Genomic DNA, 21,578 nt, shown 5'->3' with positions numbered 1-21,578 from the left:
AATAGAATCTATGGCCATATTGGCAACTTCCTAGCTGTGAAACTATAAGCAAGCAATTCTCATTAGTTTCTGACTTTAGGACTGTATAACAAAGATATCTGCCTCTTCCTGTTACACCAGGTATCTTCAAGCTGCTGAGGTCTTCCTGCAAGAAGGTCTAGTTCCAAGCTATCTAGGTGAATGAGAGCAAATTGAGGGAATCCTAGAGGATGCTGAAAAGTTGAAATCAGATCTGTTTTGGAACCTTTTGGGAATGCCATATTAAGATTTGAAGTGGTAGTAAGGAAACTGTCAGAGGGTGCCTATATCAGGATACTGTAGTTTAGTTCCTTTTTTTTTCTTTAGAGGACAATTTATTTCATTTTATGTAAACCTTATTTTTTGATAGTTTCAAGTTTTTATTTAATTTTATTTTTTTAAATTTACATCCAAATTAGTTAGCATACAGTACATCATTAGGGAAATACAAATAAAAACCACAATGAGATACCACCTTACTCCTGTCAGAATGGCTAACATTAACAACTCAGGCAACAACAGATGTTGGCGAGGATGCGGAGAAAGAGGATCTCTTTTGCACTGCTGGTGGGAATGCAAGCTGGTGCATCCACTCTGGAAAACAGTATGGAGGGTCCTCAAAAAATTAAAAATATAACTACCCTATGACCCAACAATTACACTACTTGGTATGTATCCATGGGATACAGGTATGCTGTTTTGAAGGGACCCATGCACCCCAATGTTTATAGCAGCACTATCGATGATAGTCATTTTTTAAATTTAACTTCCAGTTAGTTAACATACAGTATAATATTAATTTCAGCTGTAGAACTTACTGATTGATCATTTATATACAACACCCAATAACCACCACCACACGTGCCCTCCTCAATACCCATTGGCAACTTAACCCATTCCCCCACCAACCTCCACTGCAGCAACCCTAAGTTTATTCTCTATAGTTAAGAAACTATTTTATGGTTTCCTTCACTCCTTTTTCCCCCATGTTGATTTGTGTTTTTTCTTAAATTCCACATGAGTGAAATCATATGCTATTATTTGTCTTTCACTGACTAACTTATTTCCCTTAGCATAATACTCTCTAGCTCCATCCATGTCATTGCAAATGGCAATATTTCATTCTTTTTTATAGTTGAGGAATATTCCCTTGTATGTATATACCACACCTTCTTTATCCATTCATCAGTCAATGGACATTTGGGCTTTATCCATAATTTGGCTACTGTTGATAATGCTGCTATAAATAATGGGGTAAATGTACCCCTTCAAATCCATATTTTTGTATCCTTTGGGTAAATATCTGATAGTGCAATTGCTGGATATTAGAGTAATTCTATTATTAACTTTTTGAGGAACTCCCATACTGCTTTCCAGACTTCCTGCATCAGTTTGCATGGCCCCCAGCAGTGTAAGAGGGTTCCCCTTTCTCCACATCCTTGCCAACACCTGTTGTTTCCTAAGTTGTTAATTTTAGCCATTCTGACAAGTGTGAGAAGGTATCTCCTTGTAGTTTTGCTTTCTATTTCTCTGATGATGAGTGATCATGTGTCTGTTGGCCATATGGATGACTTCTTTGAAAAAAAAAGTCTATTCATGTCTTCTGTCCATTGTTGACTGGATTAAATGTTTTTGGTTGTTCATTTTTATATATTCTTTATATATTTTGGTTACTAACCCTTTATCAGATGTGTCGTTTGCAAATATCTTCTCCAATTCTGTAGGTTGCCTTTTAATTTTGCTGCTTGTTTCCTTAGCTGTGCAGAAGCTTCTTGTCTCAATAGTTCATGTTTGCTTTTGTTTCCCTTGACTCAGGAGATGTATCTAGTAAGAGGTTGCTATTGCTGATGGGAAAGAAGTTACTGCCTGTGTTCTCCTCTAGGATTTTGATGGTTTCCTGTCTCACATTTAGGTCTTTCATCTATTTTGAATTTATTATTGTGTACAGTGTAAGAAAGTGGTCCAGTTTCATTCTTTTGCATGTTGCTGTCAAGTTTTCCCAACACCATTTGTTGAAGAGAATGTCTTTTTTTCATTGGATATTCTTTCCTGCTTTGTTGAATATTAATTGACCATTTAGCTGTGGGTTCATTTTGGGTTTTCTATTCTGTTCTATTGATCTAGATGTTTGTTTTTGTGTCATTACCATAGTGTCTTGATCACTACAGCTTTGTAATATAAATTGATCCTGGCATTGTCATGATTTTAGCTTTGCTTTTCTTTTTCAAGTTTACTTTAGCTATTTGAAATCTTTTGTAGTTCCATACAAATTTTAGGATTGTTTGTTATAGCTCTGTGAAAAATGCTAGTGTTATTTTGATAGGGATTATATTATGTGTGTAGATTGCTTTGGGTAGTGTAGACATTTTCATAGCATTTGTTCTTCCAATCCATGAGCATGGAATCCTTTTCCATTTCTTTGTGTCATCTTCAATTTCTTTCTGGATTGTTTTATACTTTCCAGAGTACAGATGTTTTAACTATTGAGGTAGGCTTATTCCTAGGTATCTTTTGTTTTGGGTGCAGTTGTAAATAGTATCAATTCCTGAGTTTGTATTTCTACTGCTTCATTATTGATATATAGAAATGCAACAGATTTCTATATGTTGATTTTGTATCCTATGACATGACTGAATTCATGTATCATTTCTAGCAAATTTTTGGTGGAGTCTTTTACATTTTCTATATAGAGTATCATGTCATATCCAAGTAATTAAGTTTGACTTCCTCCTTTCCAATTGGATGCCTTTTATGTCTTGTTGTCTGGTTGTTGTGGCTAGGACTTCCAGTATTATGTTACATAACAGTTGTGCAAGTGGGCATCCCTGTCTTGTTCCTGACTTTAGAGGAAAAGCTCTCAGTTTCTCCCCCATTGAGGATGATATTATCTGTGTGTTTGTGGTATATGACATTTATTACATTATGTTCTCTCTAAGCCTACTTTCTTGAGATTTTTTATCATAAACGGATACTGTATTTTGTCAAATGCTTCTTCTGCATCTATTGAGATGATCATATGCTGCTTATACTTTCTGTTCTTTATGTGGTGTATCATGTTGATTGATTTGTGAATATTGAGCCACCCTTTCAGTGGAGCAATAAGTCCCACTAGATTGTGGTTTATTTTTTAAATGGATTGTTCTATTTGGTTTGCTAGTATTTTATTGAGAATTTTTGCATACATGTTGATCAGGGATATTGGCCTGTTCTTCTCTTTTTTAGTGGAGTCTTTATATATTTTTCTTATCAAGGTAATGCTGGCCTCATAGAATGAATTTGGAATTTTTCCTTCAATTCCTAGGCATTTTTTGGAATAATTTGAGAAGAATAGTTAAGTCTTCTTTAGATGTTTGGTAGAGTTCGCCTGTGATAGCTATTTGGCCCTGTACTTTTGTTTTTTGGGACATTTGGAGTTACTGATTCAATTTCTTTGCTGGTTATCAGTCTATTCAAATTTTCTATTTCTTCCTGTTTCAGTTTTTGTAGTTCATATGTTTCTAGGAATTTATCCATTTCTTCCATGTTTTGCAATATGTTTGCATATAGTTTTTCATAATACTCTCTTATAATTGTTTACATTTCTGTGGTGTTGGTTATTTCTCCTTTCTCATTAGTGAATTTATTTTTTTAAGTCTTTTCTGATTTCCTTTTGATAAGTCTGGCTAAAAGTTTATCAATTTTATTAACTTTTTGAAAGAACCAGCACCTGGTTTTATTGATCTATTCTTTTCTTTGTTTGTTTCTGTAAAATTTATTTCTGCTCTAATCATTATTCCCTCTTTTTCCATCTGTAGACATTGTTTGCTATACTTTTTCTAGATTAGGTTGTTTATTTGAGATTTTTCTTGCTTCTTGAGGTAGGCCTGTATTGCTATATACTTCCCACTGAGGACCACTTTTGCTTTATCCCAAAGGTTTTTGACCTTTGTGTTTTCATTTTCATTTGTTTACACTGTTAGTGGGAACACAAACTGGTGCAGCCACTCTGGAGAACAGTATGGAGGTTCCTAAAAAAGTTAAACATAGAACTACCCTATCATCCAGGTATTGTACTTCTACCCAATTCAGTGATACATGCACCTCAATGTTTATAGCAGCATTATCAACCATAACCAAATTATGGAAAGAGCCCAAATGTCCATTGTGTGATGAATGGATAAAGAAGTGATATGTATATATACAGTGAAATATTAGTTAGCCTTAAATAAAGAATGAAATTTTTCCATTTTTACCTACTTGGATGGAACTAGAGAGTATTATGCTGAGCGAAATAAATCAGTCAGAGAAAGACAAATACCATGTGATTTCACTGGTATGTGGAATTTAAGAAATAAAACAAACAATAATAGGGGGGAAAAAGGAGAGACCAAACCTAGAAACAGACTCTTAACTATAGAGAGCAAACTGTTGATTACCAGATGGGAGATGGGTGGGGACTGGGTTAAATAGGTGATGGGGATTAAGGAGGGCACTTGTGATGAGCCCTGGGTGTTTATGTAAGTGTTGAATCACTAAGTTGTACACTTGAAACTAATATTATACTGTGTGTTAACTAACTGGATTTTTAATAAAAACTTAAAAATATAAAGTCCACAACTATTAATGTGTTTATGTTTATGTTTATTTTGTCTTTTAGTTCTTTTACTTTTTACTTTATATATTTAGGTCCTCTGATGTTGGATACATAAACATTTAGAATTGTTATATTGTCTTGATGGATTTGACCCCCTTATCATTGTATAATGTCCTTCTTTGTCTCTTTTTCACCTGTTTAGATTAGTTTAATTTGTCTGATATAAGTATAGAGATTTCTGCTTTGTTTTACAATGTGCTTGAAATATTTTTTCTGTGTCTTCATATACAGTCTTTGCATGTCTTTAAGCCTAAAGCAAGTGTCTTGTAGGCAGCATATTATTGGGTCATGTTTTTTTTTCCATCCATTCAGGTAATCTGTTTCTTTTACATTTACTTCTCCCATCAAGTTTTAGGTTATAGATGCTGTAGTTTACATGATTTTTATATTGTGTAACCAATCACAAGTTTTGGCACTTAAAGTTATTTTTTACTTTGTTCTTTTAACTTTTAAAGTATAGGTGTAAGCAAATTATGCACCACCATTTCCATATTACAGAGTCTAACTTTATTTATATTTACTATATATAGTATTTTGTTGTTTTACTACCATATATTTACAATTACCTGTGAGTTTTATTCTACCTTTATATGTTTGTATGGTATTAGCATATTTTTAATATTATTAGTAGAACTCCCTTTAACATTTCTTGTAAGGCAGGTCTAGTAGTGGTGAACTCCCTCAGCTTTTGTTTATTCAAGAAAATATTTCTGAAGGACAGCTTTGCTAGGTATAGATTCTTGGTTGACAGGTTTTTTTTTGTTAATATTTTGAATATATAATTCCATTATCTTCTGGCCTGAAAAGTTTCTTTTGAGATATCTGCTTATAGTCTTATAGTGGTTCCCTTGTATGTAACTTCTTTCTTCTTTCTTGCTGCTTTCAAAACCTTTCTTTGTCTGACTTTTGACAGTTTAGTTATAATGTATCTTAGTATAACCCTACTCAGGTTCAAACTATTTTGGGTCCTTTTGGCCTCATGGATATGTCATGTTAATTTTACTCCCCAGGTATGGGGCATTTTCAGCCATTTTTGCTTCAAATATACTTTCTATACTATTCTCTTTCTGGTATTCTCATAACGTGGATATTGTTTTTTAATTGTGTCCCATAAATTCCATGGACTTTCTTCCCTCCTTTTTATTCTTTTTTTCTTTTTGATCCTGTGACTATGTAATTTCAAATGGTCTATCTTCTAGGTCTCTTCTTCTTTTTTCTGCATGATTGGGTCTGCTTTTGAAGCTCTCCATTGAATTGTTCAATTTAGTCATTGTCTTTTTCAGATCTATGCTTTCTAGTGTTTTTCTTTGTTTTTCCAATGGTTTCTATTTCTTTGTTGAACTTCTCTTTTTGTTCATGCATTACTTCCCAAATTTCATTTATTTTGTGTGTATTCTTGTAGTTTACTTCACTAGTTCACTTTAAAGGGATTGTTCTAAATTCTTTTTATGAATGTTCATAGATCTCCATTTATTTAGGGCCAGTTTTTGAAATTTTATTATGTTTTCTTTGGTGGTGTCATGTTTAATGATTTTTCATGATCCTTGATTGTTTATTTGGTGCTTGTGCATTTGAGTAAGCAGTCTCCTCTTCCAGACTTTATAGGTTCTCTTTGGCAGAGACAGTTCTTCACCAGTCAGCTCACTTTGGGTTTCTGAATATGCCTGTTGGCAATGTCCTTGAGAATGTGGAGCTTGCTATCAGGATCTATTTTGGGGCAAGGTTATTGTGAGCTCTGAGTTCGCTGGGCTTCCCCTGGCTGAGAACAGTTGAATAGGACTACTGGCTTGATTCTGTGTACAAGCAAGGCTGTAGGTTGTATTCTAGAGTTGCCTGGGTTCCCTGGACAGGCTGTATAGATGGTTAAGTCTGGGTACTATATTCAGTAATAGATGATACTTTGAAATGGTTCAGTATAACAGAATAGACCCCAGAGTCTTCATGTCTCCTTGTTTGTAGATTTAAATCAGGCAAGAGCGGGTACTGAATTCCCTAGCCAGATAAGGTTACCAGTTTTACTTTTGCATGGAAAGCCATGGGCTTCTGCTCTCTAAGTGCCACTTCAAGCAAGGTTGTTGGATGAACTGTTCAGCTTTCAATGTGCTCATTAGGTTCCCTGGTTGGTAAGGGTGAAGGCTGTATTCAGCCATGGAATGGGCTACAAATTTGTTTCTGTGGGTAGAACAAAAGAGCTATTTTCAAGACTGGAAAGGCTCTTTGTTTTTGGTCTTGACTCAAGTCAAACCATACCACCAAGCTACCTGACTGAATGGGGTCACTGGCTGTGCTCTGAGGCTGATCAGGTTTTCCTGCCAGAGTCTGCAGTCAAGTATTGCTGGGGTATGCAGCTCTCCAGATGTTTCAGCCAGGCTTTCTTGTCAGTTGGGACTGGGAGCTACACTTAGCAGTAGGCATGGTCAGAAGTAGCTCCACTGCTGAGCATACAGGATGACCAGACCCCAGAAGCTTCCTGTGTATTCCCAGTCAGGGTCTCTGGTCCAAGGGTCTGGAGCTATGCTCATCAATGAAAGGGGTTATTAATTAGCTCCTCTACCTGGGCAGCTTGACTCCAAACTTGGAAAAGCTCTTTATTTATGGTCTTGATTCAAGTTGACTTACTGTCCAAATTCCCTAGCTGAACAGTGCCACTGGCTTTGCTCTGTGGATGATGAGTTTTGCCTGCCACACTCTGATCTAGTGCTGCTGAGTTGTGCAGCTTCAAGGTGTTCTGGCTAGCCTTTTCTGGTTAGGTATGGCTGGGAGCTACATTCAGCAGTGGGTTTGGCTATGACTCAGCCACCCTGCCTGGGTGGAGACAAACCAGACTGTAGGGTTAGAAAGCTCTTCATTCAAAGACCTGAATCAGGCAGACTTGTACCTTGCTGAATTCCCTGGTCAGACTGCACAACCATGTTGGCTCTGCAGATAAGCCAAACCACTGGGTGGGACTATTACTTGGGCATTGCAGTTAGGACTTTGGTCTGCCAAATCTGAGTGCTGGTTGGTGTCAGCCCCTGTGTGTAATGAGTCACTTTTGCTGCTTTCAAGATTCCTTGTATGTGTCTTTTGACAGTTTGATTATAATGTATCTTCATGTGAATGTCTTTGAATTTATCCTAGTTACAGTTTGTTGAGCTTTGTGGATTTGTATGTCAATGACTTTCCTCAGTTTTGGGAAGTTTTCAGATATTATTCAAATAATTTCTCTTCCTCTTTCTTTTTACTTTTCCTTTCGGGGCTTCTAATAATACACATATTGCTCTGCTTGTTAATGTCTCATAAGTTTCTTTAGGCCCTGCTTACTTTTTTTCATTCTTTTTACTTTTTGCTCCTCAAACTTGATAATATCAAATTACGTTTGCTCAAGTTTACTTATTCTTTCTTCTACTTATTCCAGTCTTCTGTCAAACTCTTTTAGTGAATTTTTCAATTTAGTTATTGTACTTTTTAGTTCCAAAAATTCCTTTTTGGTTCTCTTTATAATTTCTATCTCTTTGATGATATTCTCTTTTTGTTCATATACCTTCTTCCTGATTTCCCTTAGTTCTTTGTCCATGTTTTCCTTTAGCTCTTTGAGCATATTTAAGATAGCTGTTTTAACATATTTATCTAGCAAGTCCGATATATGGGTTTTCTTCAGGGATATTTCCTGGAGATTTTTTTCCTTCGAATGGACAATGCTTTTTGTATATATCATGATTTTTTTTATTGAGTATTTGAAAAACAACTATGTCTTCCACTCCTTGCATTCTGGGTCTGTGCAGTTCAAGACAATTAATTAATTAATTAGCCTGGTGTAAAAGCTTAAAGGCTTTGCAGGCCTTTTCTGGGCATGTGTCTCCCCTGGTTGTATGTACATGATTTTTACTGATTACCCTACTATTAAAAGTCTTAATTTCCCAAAGAGTCTCACTTCTGCTTCTTCTAATAAAAACTCCATGAAATTTCCTATCTTTTACAATGGGGAATTTTTTTGATTAGTCTATGGCTTGATTGCTGTAGAACTTTGACTGATTTCTAAACCTACCATAATGTTATTCTTGTCAGTCTCTATTTTTAGTGTTTCTGTGGGGGATGAAACTGTGGAGCTGTCTAATTTTTTATCTTGCTTTATCTTTATCTTTATCTCTTTGTTGTTTGTTGTTTTAGATGACAAAACGAATGTAGCAACTCATATAATGTTATTGCAAAAAAAAAAAAAAAACCAGGGTGTTTGATTTCTTTCAAATGCCTATCTTTTGGTTTAACAAAGAGATGTGTGCAAAGCAAAGACTTGGAGCTAGGTATTAAGAATGCTGGTCCAGTCTTGAAAAGATTGTAGCTTGATAAGAGCTATCAATCTTTTCCTATTATTTAAGGGACTGATCTCTGAATATACATTTAAGAAAACATTTCATTTCAGTTGTATATTTATAACTTAAAACTAACACATGATAATTTATTTTCTAAGCTTAGCAAAGAATTTTTATTTTTATAACTTATAAAAGATCTGCCTTTTATATGGGTAAAATTATAATATTTTAAAATATGTTAGAGTATAATTTTGAGGTTTACAGATTTGTAATTCTGTACTCCCCAGGGCTTTGGCTCAGAAGATAATCATTCCACATATTAATTTATATTATTTTTCTGATATCCTTCCATTATTTTTCACAATCAGTATCCCTAGAATCAGTATGGTGAAATCAGGCTAGTTATGTTATGTCTGAGTACTTTTTATAATTTTATTGAAACATCTTGGAATTTGAGTTTTCCTGATTTTAATATCTTGTGCATTGTGAAATTTAACTTCTAAAATTATGTAGAAAAAAGAAAAATCCCAAATAGTATCTTGGTTTTTGACTGCAAGAACTTTTCAGGCTAGTAAGATTTTCTAAATACGAATTTCTTATAACTTAATAGAAGAAAAATTAATATGCTTAAAAATGTTAGTTGCTTTGCCAAATGTTGTAGTATTTGAATTTCAATTTGTAAAGCTTATTTTGTTATTTCTCAAAGCTTTCCCAGACTTGGTCTAGAGACGAAAGGGAAATTATATATATATATATATATATATATATATATATATATATATTTAAAAAGCCAATATATCTTTTCTTCTTTGCTCCAGAACACATTGTTCTCTACCAGAAGCTAGTTATTCCCTCCTCCAAACTGCCTACCCCCATGTAATGGTCTCTTGTACATTTCCACTCTTGGCCTTTTGTTAAAGTTCAGCAAGTGAAGCTAGTTATAAAGTGCACGTTAATTCAATCAACCAATCAATCAGCATATATTTATTGATTGCCTACCAAATGCCCAGCAGTGTCTTCTATGTTCTATACCTTATAACTTTAAAAGATCTAAGAAGCTCTGCTGATTAAAGCATAAGGATTGATATCTTTTATTGTTCAACTGATATCAAAACAGCTGATGAAAAACAAAAATATAAGTTTATTATGAATCTGTTGCTGCTAAACTTTTCTGATAGACATGGTAATTGTCTGGTTGTTTCAGTTAATCGAATTAAGTAGAATGTCCCACATATGTTGAGAATTGTCTTTTAACAGAAATATTTTTGAAATCGGAATGAATGCTTTTTTGTGTATATTCTTTGTGTGACTATATACAAACCTTGCCCTTAAGAATCTCATAGTCTAGCAGAAATATAGCAGAGTCATATGTAAGATCTAAATCATGAAAATGAAATGTAGAAAAGTTCCTTTAAAAATCCTTTAAATCATCTATAAAAGTAATTATGTATAATGTATAATTAACATTCTGATATATATTACTTATTTTAAATATAACTTTCCATGAGAAAGGTAAGTGTTTTATAGATGGATTCACAAACCTTACCTATCCATATGATGTGACTACAGTTTACATCCATATAACTGTATTACTCCCTTTAGTGTATTTTATTTTATTTTATTTTATTTTATTTTATTATTTTTTTAGTGTTTATTTTTTGAGAGAGAGAGAGAAAGAGAGAGAGAGAGAGAGAGCCAGCATGGGGAGAGGCAAAGAGAGAGGAAGAGAGAGAGAATCCTAAGCAGGCTCTGTGCTGTCAGCATAGAACCCAATGCAGGGCTTGATCTCATGAACTGTGAGATCATGACCTGAGCCAAAATCAAGAGTTGGACGCTTAACTGACTGAGCCACCCAGGCGCCCTTAGTGTGTCCACATTTTTCTGTGAGAGTTCCAATATTAGTACTTCCTTGCATTCACATTCAAAATTGTGACTCTCCAACTCTCTATTTGTTTGAGCAGACCAGCCATTTGGAGAGGCAGTCTTATGATGGCCATAAAAAAAGCTATTCCAGTAATTTCCAGACTGTCTAGTCCTCTTTAATCTCCTGCACAAGACCTGTATTTACAAGTGTATTTTATATTTCTCTCTAAATTACTATTCCCTAACTTTGTTCCAAGTCTGGATTGCCTAAACTATTATAAGTTTCCATACTGATTCAATTTACTGAACACATTGAGTCAAATTAATCATCGTAATGTATAAAAATGCATTCTGACCATATAACTCATTTGCTTAAAACTTTGAATGGCTCCTCTTTTTCCATAAAATTAGATGTAAATGTACTTTGGTATTTATGGCTTGCAGAAAGTAACCCCAATTCCATTTTTAATTCTAATTGAATTGACCATTCCCAAACACATCCTATCTTTTTTTTAAAATTTTTTTAATGTTTATTTATTTTTGACAGAGACAGAAGAGAGACAGAGCATGAGCGGGGGAGGGGCAGAGACAGAGGGAGACACAGAATCCGAAGCAGGCGCCAGGCTCTGAGCTGACATCACAGAGCCCAATGCGGGGCTCAAACTCACAGACCTCAGGATCATGACCTGTGCTAAAGTCGGACGCTCAACCGACTGAGCCCCCCAGGAGCCCCAACACATCCTATCCTTTTATTCCACTGTGCTCATGCCATTCTTTTTCTCTGGAATGCTCTTTTTTATTTCTATAAAAATTCTATTCATTTTTTAAGGTTCAGCTGAGATATAAGTCCTCAAATTTGATGTAATTTCACCATACCTTGAACTTCTATTGCATTTCATTTATTATACTTCTCATGACACTTATCATAGTATTCTTTATATTAAAGTCATTCATGTATCTTTCTCATCTTCCCTCTCACATTCTTGCCCTCTAGGAAATTATGTTTTACCCATCTTTTTTATTTCCTAAGTACCTAAAACAGCAACGTAGTATAGAAATTAAGTTCAAATTCATGACTTTGGAAAGTTACCTATACTTATTTCAATCATGTTTAATTTGTCAAAAAAGTTTTGAAATTCTTTTACAATTGCTTTAAGGGCCTGTGAGAATTTTTTTTTGGAAAAAAAATTAATGTTTATTTATTTTTGAGAGAGAGAGAGAGAAAGAGCATGAGTGGGGGAGGGGCAGAGAGAGGGAGACACAGAATCCCATGCAGGCTCCAGGCTCTGAACTGTCAGCACAGAGCCAGATGCGGCACTCGAACCCACTAACGCTGAGATCATGCCCTGAGCCAAAGTCCACACTTAACTGACTGAGCCACCTAGGTGCCCCCTGTGAGATTTTTAAAAACACTTTCATTGGTGACAAATCTCCATTATTTGAGGTAAAATTTGACTTTGGAAAATAGTTAGAATTTATTCTGAGCCACATTTAGTGAATAATATTGATGTTCAATTTGGGTTATTATATTTTCAGTTAAGACAAACAGAATATGAAATAATGACACAGAGTCTCTGGGTGTCATGAACTGCCAAGAAAAGTTCCCAAAATGTTTTCAACAATGGCAACATCATTGTAATGACTGTATAACTTCCTGTTTTCTACTTTGAAACATATAGTACTCATTTGTATGTGTAAGTTCAAATATATTTGTTAAGTTGGTCTTGTCTCCTTGTCAATTACTTTTATATTTTTCCAAACCAGGGTACTGAAAAATGTGTTTGGAATTTAAATATCATTTAAATGATTACTATATTACCCTGCTCATTTGAAATACTATTTTTGTAGCTTCTGGTGAGGGAAAAACCTTGTCATCACTACTGACCAAACAAAACTTCCCAACTTTGAGAGAAATATGTTTATACCGTATTATTCTTCAAAAAAACATACAAATTCAGTTGCTATACTTAGCTGTTCCTGAGTTTTACCAGAAACATAAAGAACTGGAAAAAAAATTGAAATAAACAAAAGAAGGTAGTTAATATAGCATTTGAATATTATGTAACTGGTGCCCCAGAATTATAAAGCAAAAAAGTGAAACTTCATCTCTTCCCAACTCACATGGAATTGATATTTGTATGTTAATGTGCTTATAGTAGTTTTCTATTTTCTTGGCTACATACACTTGACCTAAGCAGAAAACAACATTTTGTATTCTTAAAATGTATAATTCCCATTCATTTATCATGTATATTATATGCATAATTTTTTTATTTCATATGTAACTTTTTAATACTTACTGGTTTATTTTTTTTTTTAATTTATTTTGGGAGAGAGAGCACAAGTGGGGGAGAGGAGCAGAGGGAGAGAGAGAATTTTAAGCAAGTAGCACACCCAGCACACACCCAATGTGGGGCTCAATCTCAAGACCATGAGATCATGACCTGAGACAAAATCACAAATCGGATGCTTAACCAACTGAGCCACCCAGGCGCCCCTGGGTTTGTTTGTTTGTTTGTTTTTTCTAGTTCATTTGGTTTAAAATGTTTTCTATAGCAAATTTATATAGACAGTTTGAAATTATCCTCACTAATAGGTGGGAGTATGTAAAAAGAGAATCCAAAATGTTTTGATATCTCTATTTTTTCAAGAGTATATTATGTGGTTATTTTGGTAGACTTACCTCTTTCTTTGAGGCTAGCAGCCAAATTACTTTGTAAACATTATATTATATTCCAAGTATTAATGGGAGGACAGGAAAGTGTAAGTTTTGAAGAATTTTTTCCATCAAAATTTTCATTATCACTCAGTTTACTTTTAAAAATCAATTATTTGAAACTTCATGATCCTCAAACATTATATTTAAGTGCCATATTACTGTAATGGGGTTTTAACTCAAATAAAATTATTTTTAATTTTTTTCTTAAAAGTATTATTTGGAGTTTATAACATTAATTTTGTTAGCCTATCCCTAGCATAGTGGTATATTTTGAACTCAAAATAAAATTTCATGTTTAGTGGCCAGAGACAGTAATAATTTACCTAAATTTTGAATAATTAAGGATATTACTTTACTATTTGCATTAACTGTTTGATTATCACTCCTTATCAGTAAGCATAATACTAATTCACAAGTCATCACTGAATGTAATTTATCAAAAACAATAAATGTTTGAATACCATATTCTCATCGTCACCATTTGGCAAGTCTGATTTGACTTGTCAGTGTCTCAGGATGGTATGTGGGAGGGAAGGAGAAGGCAAGTGGAGAATTTGGAGTTATTCTCCAAAACTTGTGTATTTCAGGAAAATGTATGGTTACGTCTAGGCTACTCTGTGCTATAGCCCACAGGTCCACCTTGGTCTCTGTAAACAGTCCCTGGAATCCTACTGGAGTATTACCTATCTCCTTGCATGCCAATGTCGATGTAATAGGTGTTGCTGCCTATTCATCTTAGTAGTCTCTGCTTAAAAAGGAGCTTGTAGTTATGTAGGATAAGTCTATAGAACTAATACATAGAATGATGACTATAGTTAATAATTTAATTATTATAACATATTCCACAGAGTACTGCATTTTTATTACAATAATTTTCTTGTTCACAGATTTGTAAACCATACTTCCAGGCCCCAACAGTGCCTAGGGATTTTCTTGAATTTCCAGGGGAAATTACACTGCTTCTAAAATTTTCTTACAAATGAAAGTCCTTTAAATCTGTTGTGTTCAGTAAGGAAATGGCAAAGTCTATGTGGGGGATATGCTCTGAATGCAGACCTATGTTGACATCTTGTGTGAATTCATTGATGTTGATCAGCATTCCAAGTAGTGTCAATGCATACCTTACTGAAATTCCATTTATTGTTTCCACAGATTTCAGGAAACCTTACTGTGCCTTGGATTACAGGGTGTTCTAGAAAAAGAGCAGTAAGTAATCCTTTATTTAAAGCAACGTTTGTTTCCCTTCTATGTTGTTAGTAAGAATGCCATTGAGAAAATTGTCATGATATTTGTAAAGTTGGCAAAATTGAACCTCGAAAAGACTGCATTATCTAAAATGACATATTTTGAGATCATAATATTTATATATATTACTAATGTAACCCTAAATAAAATGCAGTAATCAACACACCATTTAGACTTTGAGCAGGTTTTTTCAGTTGAAAAAAAAAAACACATTCAAACGGGGCACCTGGGTGGCTCGGTCAGTTAAGTGTCGAACTTCGGCTCAAGCCATGATCTCTCGGTTAGTGGGTTTGAGTGCTGCATCGAGCTCTGTGCTGACAGCTCAGAGCCTGGAGCGTGTTTCAGATTCTATGTCTCTTTCTTTTTCTGCCCCTCCCATAGTTGCGCTCTCTCTCCCTCTCAAAAATACACATGAAAAAATATACAAATAAATACATTAAAATTAAAAAAAACACTCAAAGGTAATTAATGGGATGGATGAAATAAATAAAGTGGATTAAGAGGTACAGTTATGATGAGCACTGAGTAATTATAGAATTTTTTTAAATGTTTATTTATTTTTGAGACAGAGAGAGACAGAGCATGAACGGGGGAGGGTCAGAGAAAGAGGGAGACACAGAATCGGAAACAGGCTCCAGGCTCTGAGCTGTCAGCAGAGAGCCCGACGCGGGGCTTGAACTCACGGACCGTGAGATCATAACCTGAGCCGAAGTCAGACGCTTAACCGACTGAGCCACCCAGGCGCCCCTAGAATTTTTTTCATTATATTGCACACCTGAAACTAATATAACACTATATTAATTATAAGTCAACAAAAATACAATCAATAAAATATGTTTTTACATATAATTAGCCCAGTTAACTTGATCATATAATTGAATCCTGATTGATATAAATATTTCAATCAAAATTAAGGATTTTATATTATTATTTGTTATTGGTGCATTTTAGTATTTGAAGTAATGAGTAAGTAGTATTTTAACAGTCTTATTTTGTTTTTCTGACTTTCTGTGACAACTGTTGTGACTTTTTTTTAATATGAAATTTACTGTTAAATTGGTTTCCATACAACACCCAGTGCTCATCCCAAAAGGTGGTCTCCTCAATGCCCATCACCCACTTTCCCCTCCTTCCCACCCCAAATCAACCCTCACTTTATTTTCAGTTTTTAAGAGTCTCTCATGGTTTGCCTCCTTCCCTCTCTGTAACTATACTTCCCCCTTACCCTCCCCCATGGTCTTCTGGTAAGTTTCTCAGGATCCACCTAAGAGTGAAAACATATGGTATCTGTCTTTCTCTGTATGACTTATTTCACTCAGCTTAACAGTCTCCAGTTCCATCCACGTTGCTACAAAAGGCCATATTTCATTCGTTCTCATTGCCAAGTAGTATTCCATTGTATATATAAACGACAACTTCTTTATACATTCATCAGTTGATGGGCATTTAGGTTCTTTCCATAATTAGGCTATTGTTGAAAGTGCTGCTATAAACATTGGAGAACAAGTGCCCCTATGCATCAGCACTCCTATATTCCTTGCGTACATTCCTAGCAGTGCTATTGCTGGGTCATAGGGGACCCTTAATTTTTTGAGGAACCTCCGCACTGTTTTCCAGAGTGGCTGCAAGAGTTTGCATTCCCACCAAGAGTGCAAGAGAGTTCCTGTTTCTCCACATCCTCGCCAGCATCTATAGTCTCCCGATTTGTTCATTTTAGCCACTCTGGCATGAGGTGATATCTCAGTGTGGTTTTGATTTGTATTTCCCTGATGAGGAGGGGCATTCAGCATCTTTTCATGTGCCTGTTGGCCATCTGGATGTCTTCTTTAGAGAAGTATCTATTCATGTTTTCTGCCCATTTCTTCACTGGATTATTTGTTTTTCGGGTGTTGAGTTTGGTAAGTTCTTTACAGATTTTGGATACTAACTCTTTACCCAATATGTCATTTGCAAGTATCTTTTCCCATTCCGTCCATTGCCTTTTAGTTTTGTTGATTGTTTCCTTTGCAGTGCAGAAGGTTTTATCTTCATGAGGTCCTAATAGTTCATTTTTGCTTTTAATTCCCTTGCCTTTGGAGATGTGTCAAGTAAGAAATTGCTGTGGCTGAGGTCAGAGGTTTTTTCCTGCTTTCTCCTCTAGAGTTTTGCTGGTTTCCTGTCTCACATTCAGGTCCTTCATCCATTTTGAGTTTATTTTTGTGAATGGTGTAAGAAAGTGCTCTAGTTTCATTCTTCTGCATGTTGATGTCCAGTTCTCCTAGTACCATTTGTTAAAGAGACTGTCTTTTTTCCTTTGGATATTCATTCTTGCTTTGTCAAAGATTAGTTGGCCATACTTTTGTGGGTCCAATTGTGGAGTCTCTGTTCTATTGCATTGGTATGTGTCTGGTTTTGTGCCAATACCATGCTGTCTTGATGATTACAGTTCCTGCTTTGGTCTTCTTCAATATTACTTCAGCTATTGGGGGTCTTTTGTCGTTCCATACAAATTTGAGGATTGCTTGTTCTAGCTTCGAGAAGAATGCTGGTGCAATTTTGATTGGAACTGTATTGAATGTGTAGAAGGCTTTGGGTAATATTGACATTTTAACAATATTTATTCTTACAATCCATGAGCATGGAAAGTTTTCTTATTTCTTTGTATCTTCTTCAATTTCCTTCATAAGCTTTTTATAGTCTTCAGAATACAAATCTTTTACATCTTTGGTTAGGTATATTCTTAGGTATTTTATGCTTCTTGGTGCAATTGTGAATGGGATCAGTTTCTTTATTTGTCTTTCTGTTGATTCATTATTAGTGTAAGAATGCAACTGATTTCTGTACATTAATTTTGTATCCTGTGACTTTGCTGAATTCATGTATCAGTTCTAGTAGACTTTTGGTGGAGTCTCTCGGGTTTTCCATGTATAATATCATGTCATCTGCAAAAAGTGAAAGCTTGACTTCATCTTTGCCAATTTTGGTGCCTTTAATTTCCTTATGTTGTCTGATTGCTGATGCTAGAACTTCTACCACTATGTTGAACAACAGTGGTGAGAGTGGATATCCCTGTCGTGTTCCAGATCGCAGGGAGAAAGCTCTCGGTTTTTCCCCATTGAGGATGATATTAGCTGTGGGATTTTCGTAAATGGCTTTTATGATGTTTAAGTATGTTCCTTCTATCCCGACTTTCTCGAGGGTTTTTATTAAGAAAGGATGCTGAATTTTGTCAAATGCTTTCTCTTCATCGATTGACAGGATCATATGGTTGTTTTCTTTTCTTTTATTAATGTGATGTATCACATTGATTTGTGAATGTTGAACCAGCCCTGCAGTCCAGGAATGAATCCCACTTGATCATGGTGAATAATTCTTATATGTTGTTGAATTCAAATTGCTGGTATCTTGTTGAGAATATTTGCATCCATATTCATCAGGGATCTTGGCCTATTCTCTTTTTTTGCTGGGTCTCTGTCTGCTTGGGGAATCACAGTAATGCTGGATTCAGAGAATGAGTCTGGAAGTTTTCCTTCCCTTTCTATTTTTTGGAACAGCTTCAGAAGGATAGGTATTATCTCTGCTTAAATGTCTGGTAGAATTCCCCAGGGAAGCCATCTGGTCCCGGACACTTATTTGTTGGGAGATTTTTGATAACTGATTCAATTTCTTTACTGGTTATGGGTCTCTTCAAGTTTTCTATTTCTTTCTGAGTTTAGGAAGTGTCTGGGTGCTTAGGAATTTGTCCATTTCTTCCAGGACATCCAGTTGTTGGTGTATAATTTTTCCTAGTATTCCCTGATAATTGCTTGTATTTCTGAGGGTTTGGGTGTAATCCATTTTCATTCGTGATTTTATATATTTGGGTCATCTCCTTTTTCTTATTGAGAAGCCTGGCTAGAGGTTTATCAATTTTGTTTATTTTTTCAAAAAATCAACTCTTGGTTTCATTGATCTGCTGTACAGTTTTTTTTTTAGATTGTATATTGTTTATTTCTGCTCTGAACGTTATTGTTTCTCTTCTTCTGCTGGGCTTAGGCTGTCTCTGCTGTTTTGCTTCTGTTTCCTTTAGGTGTCCTGGTAGATTTTGTATTTGGAATTTTTCTTGTTTCTTGAGATAGGCCTGGATTGCAATGTATTTTCCACTCAGGACTGACTTCACTGCATCCCAAAGTGTTTGCATTATTGTCTTTTCATTTTCATTTGTTTCCATAAATTTTTAATTTCTTCTCTAATTGCCTGGTTGACCCATTAATTCTTTAGTAGGGTGTTCTTTAATCTCCTTTCTTTTGTAGGTTTTCCAGACTTCTTCCTGTGGTTGATTTCAAGTTTCATAGCATTGTTATCTGAAAATGTGCATGGTATGATCTCAGGTCTTTTATACTTATGAAGGGCTGTTTTGTGACCCAGTATGTGATGTATCTTGGAGAATGTTCCGTGTACCTCGAGAAGAAAGTATATTCTGTTGCTTTAGGATGCAGAGGTCTAAATATATCTGTCAAGTCCATCTGATCCAATGTATCATTCAGGACCCTTGTTTCCTTTTTGACCCTGTGTCTAGATGATCTATCCATTGTTCTAAGTGGAGTATTAAAGTCCCCTGCAATGACCACATTCTTATCAATAAGGTTGCTTATGTTTGTGATTAATTGTTTTATATATTTGGAGGCTTCCATATTTGGTGTATAGACATTTATAATTGTTAGCTCTTCCTAATGGATAGACCTTGCAATTATTATATAATGCCCTTCTTTTTCTCTTGTTACAGCCTTTACTTTAAAGTCTAGTTTGTCTGATATAAGTATGGCTACTCCAGCTTTCTTTTGACTTCCAGTAGCATGATAGATAGTTCTCAATCCCCTCACTTCAACCTGAAGGTGTCCTCAGAACTAAAGTGAGTCTCTTTTAGACAGCAAATAGATGGGTCTTGTTTTTTTTTCTTTTTTTTTTCTTTATCTATTCTGATACCCTACGTCTTTTGGTTGGAGAATTTAGTCCATTTACATTCAGTATTATAGAAAGATATGGGTTTAGAGTGATTGTGATGTCTGTAGTTTTCATACTTGTAGTGATGTCTCTGGTACTTTGTGGTCCTTGCAACATTTCACTCACAAAGTCCCCCTTAGGATGTCTTGTATTGCTGGTTTAGTGGTGATGAATTCCTTCAGTTTTTGTTTGTTTGGGAAAACCTTTATCTTTCCTTCTATTCAAATGACAGACTTGCTGGATAGAGGATTCTCAGCCACATGGTTTTTCTGTTCATCACATTGAAGATTTCTTGCCATTCCTTTCTGGCCTGCCAAGTTTCTGTAGATAGGTCTGCCACTACTCTCATGGATCTCCCTTTGGAAGTTAGAGCCTGTTTATCCCTAGCTGCTTTCAGAACTTTCTCCTTATCTTTGTATTTTTCCCATTCCACTATGATATGTCAAGCAGAAGATCGATTCAAGTTATGTCTGAAGGGAGTTCTCTGTGCCTCCTCGATTTCAATGTCTGTTTCCTTCCCCAGATCAGGGACGTTCTCAGCTATTATTTGTTCAAGTACACCTTCAGCCCCTTTCTCTCTTTCTTCCTCTTCTGGAATTCCTGATACGGATATTCTTCCATTTGATTGCATCACTTAGTTCTCTAAATCTCCCCTCATACTTCAGGATTTTTTTCATCTCTCTTTTTCTCAGCTTCCTCTTTTTCCATAATTTTATCTTCTAATTCACCTATTCTCTTGTCTACCTCTTCAATCCATGCTATGGCTGCCTCCATTTTATTTTGCACCTCATAGAGCTTTTTTTAGCTCCTCATGACTATTAGTCCCTTGATCTCTGTAGCAATAGATTTTCTGCTGTCTTCTATGCTTTTTTCAAGCCCAGCGATTAATTTTATGACTCTTATTCTAAATTCTTGTTCTGTTTTATTTCTTAAATCGTTTTTGATCAATTTGTTAGTTGTTGCTACTTCCTGGAGTTTCTTTTGAGGAGAATTCTTCCATTTCGTCATGTTGGGTAGTCTTTGTGGTAGCTCCCAACTGCAGGGTACTTCCTTTGTGCTGTACGGGGAAACTTGTGTTGGTGGGCAGGGCCGCAGTCTGACCTGATGTCTGGCCCAGCCCACCGCTGGGGCCACAGTCAGACTGGTGTGTACCTTATCTTCCCCTCTCCCAGGGGCAGGACGCATTGTGGAGTGGTGTGGCCCTTGTCTGGGCTGCTTGCATACTGCCAGGCTTGTAGTGCTGCTTTGGTGTGCTCTGGCCAAGGGCATATTAGAGAGGTGGATCCGCATGGTGCACTGGTGTGGGAGGGGCCGGCTTAGCTAGCTTTGCTGTTGGTGGTCCCCTGTGGGAGGAGCCCTGCAGCACAGGGAGGGAGGCAGGCCCATGGGAGGGATGGATCCACAGAAGCACAACGTTGGGCATTTGCAGGGTGCAAACAAGATCAGTGACAGGAACTGGTTTCCTTTGGAATTTCGGCTGGGTGATGAGAGAGGGATATTGCACTTTCCAGTACCTTTCTTCCTCACCACCCCCAGCTCTGTCCTTCTGGGGCTCAACATCTCTCCCTCCTGGCATCCTCTCACCTTCCCTGCTCTCTGAAAGCGGAGCTGTTGACTTTTAACATTCCAGATATTATGTCCCACTGGCTGTCAGAATTCATGCAGTTTGACCCCTCCACTTTTGCAAGCAAGACTTCGGGGGCTCTGCCTTTCCCAGTGGGTTGCCCCTCTATCACCCTGGCTCTTTCCCACCAGTCCATGTAGCACACACCTCCTCTCTGCCCTTCCTATCCTCTTCTGTGGGCCTCTTGTCTATTTGTGGCTCTTGAGAATCCATTCTGCTAGT

General features: G+C 36.0%; 1 protein-coding gene across 2 annotated transcripts in view; it reads left to right on the top strand.

The window, feature by feature from the left end:
* HDX (highly divergent homeobox) overlaps nucleotides 1–21,578 on the top strand; it is a 167,383-nt gene that overhangs the window by 44,244 nt on the left and 101,561 nt on the right. For both annotated transcript variants that reach the window (XM_049644008.1, XM_049644009.1), the window contains exon 4: nucleotides 14,678–14,731. In XM_049644008.1, the coding sequence (XP_049499965.1) occupies nucleotides 14,678–14,731 (54 nt within the window). The remainder of the gene's footprint in view (nucleotides 1–14,677; nucleotides 14,732–21,578) is intronic.

The sequence above is a fragment of the Panthera uncia genome, chromosome X, assembly GCF_023721935.1.
Source record: "Panthera uncia isolate 11264 chromosome X, Puncia_PCG_1.0, whole genome shotgun sequence".
Classification (NCBI taxonomy): domain Eukaryota; kingdom Metazoa; phylum Chordata; class Mammalia; order Carnivora; family Felidae; genus Panthera; species Panthera uncia.
Note: the sequence above shows the minus strand (reverse complement) of the source record. Positions and strands in the feature narration are given on the sequence as shown.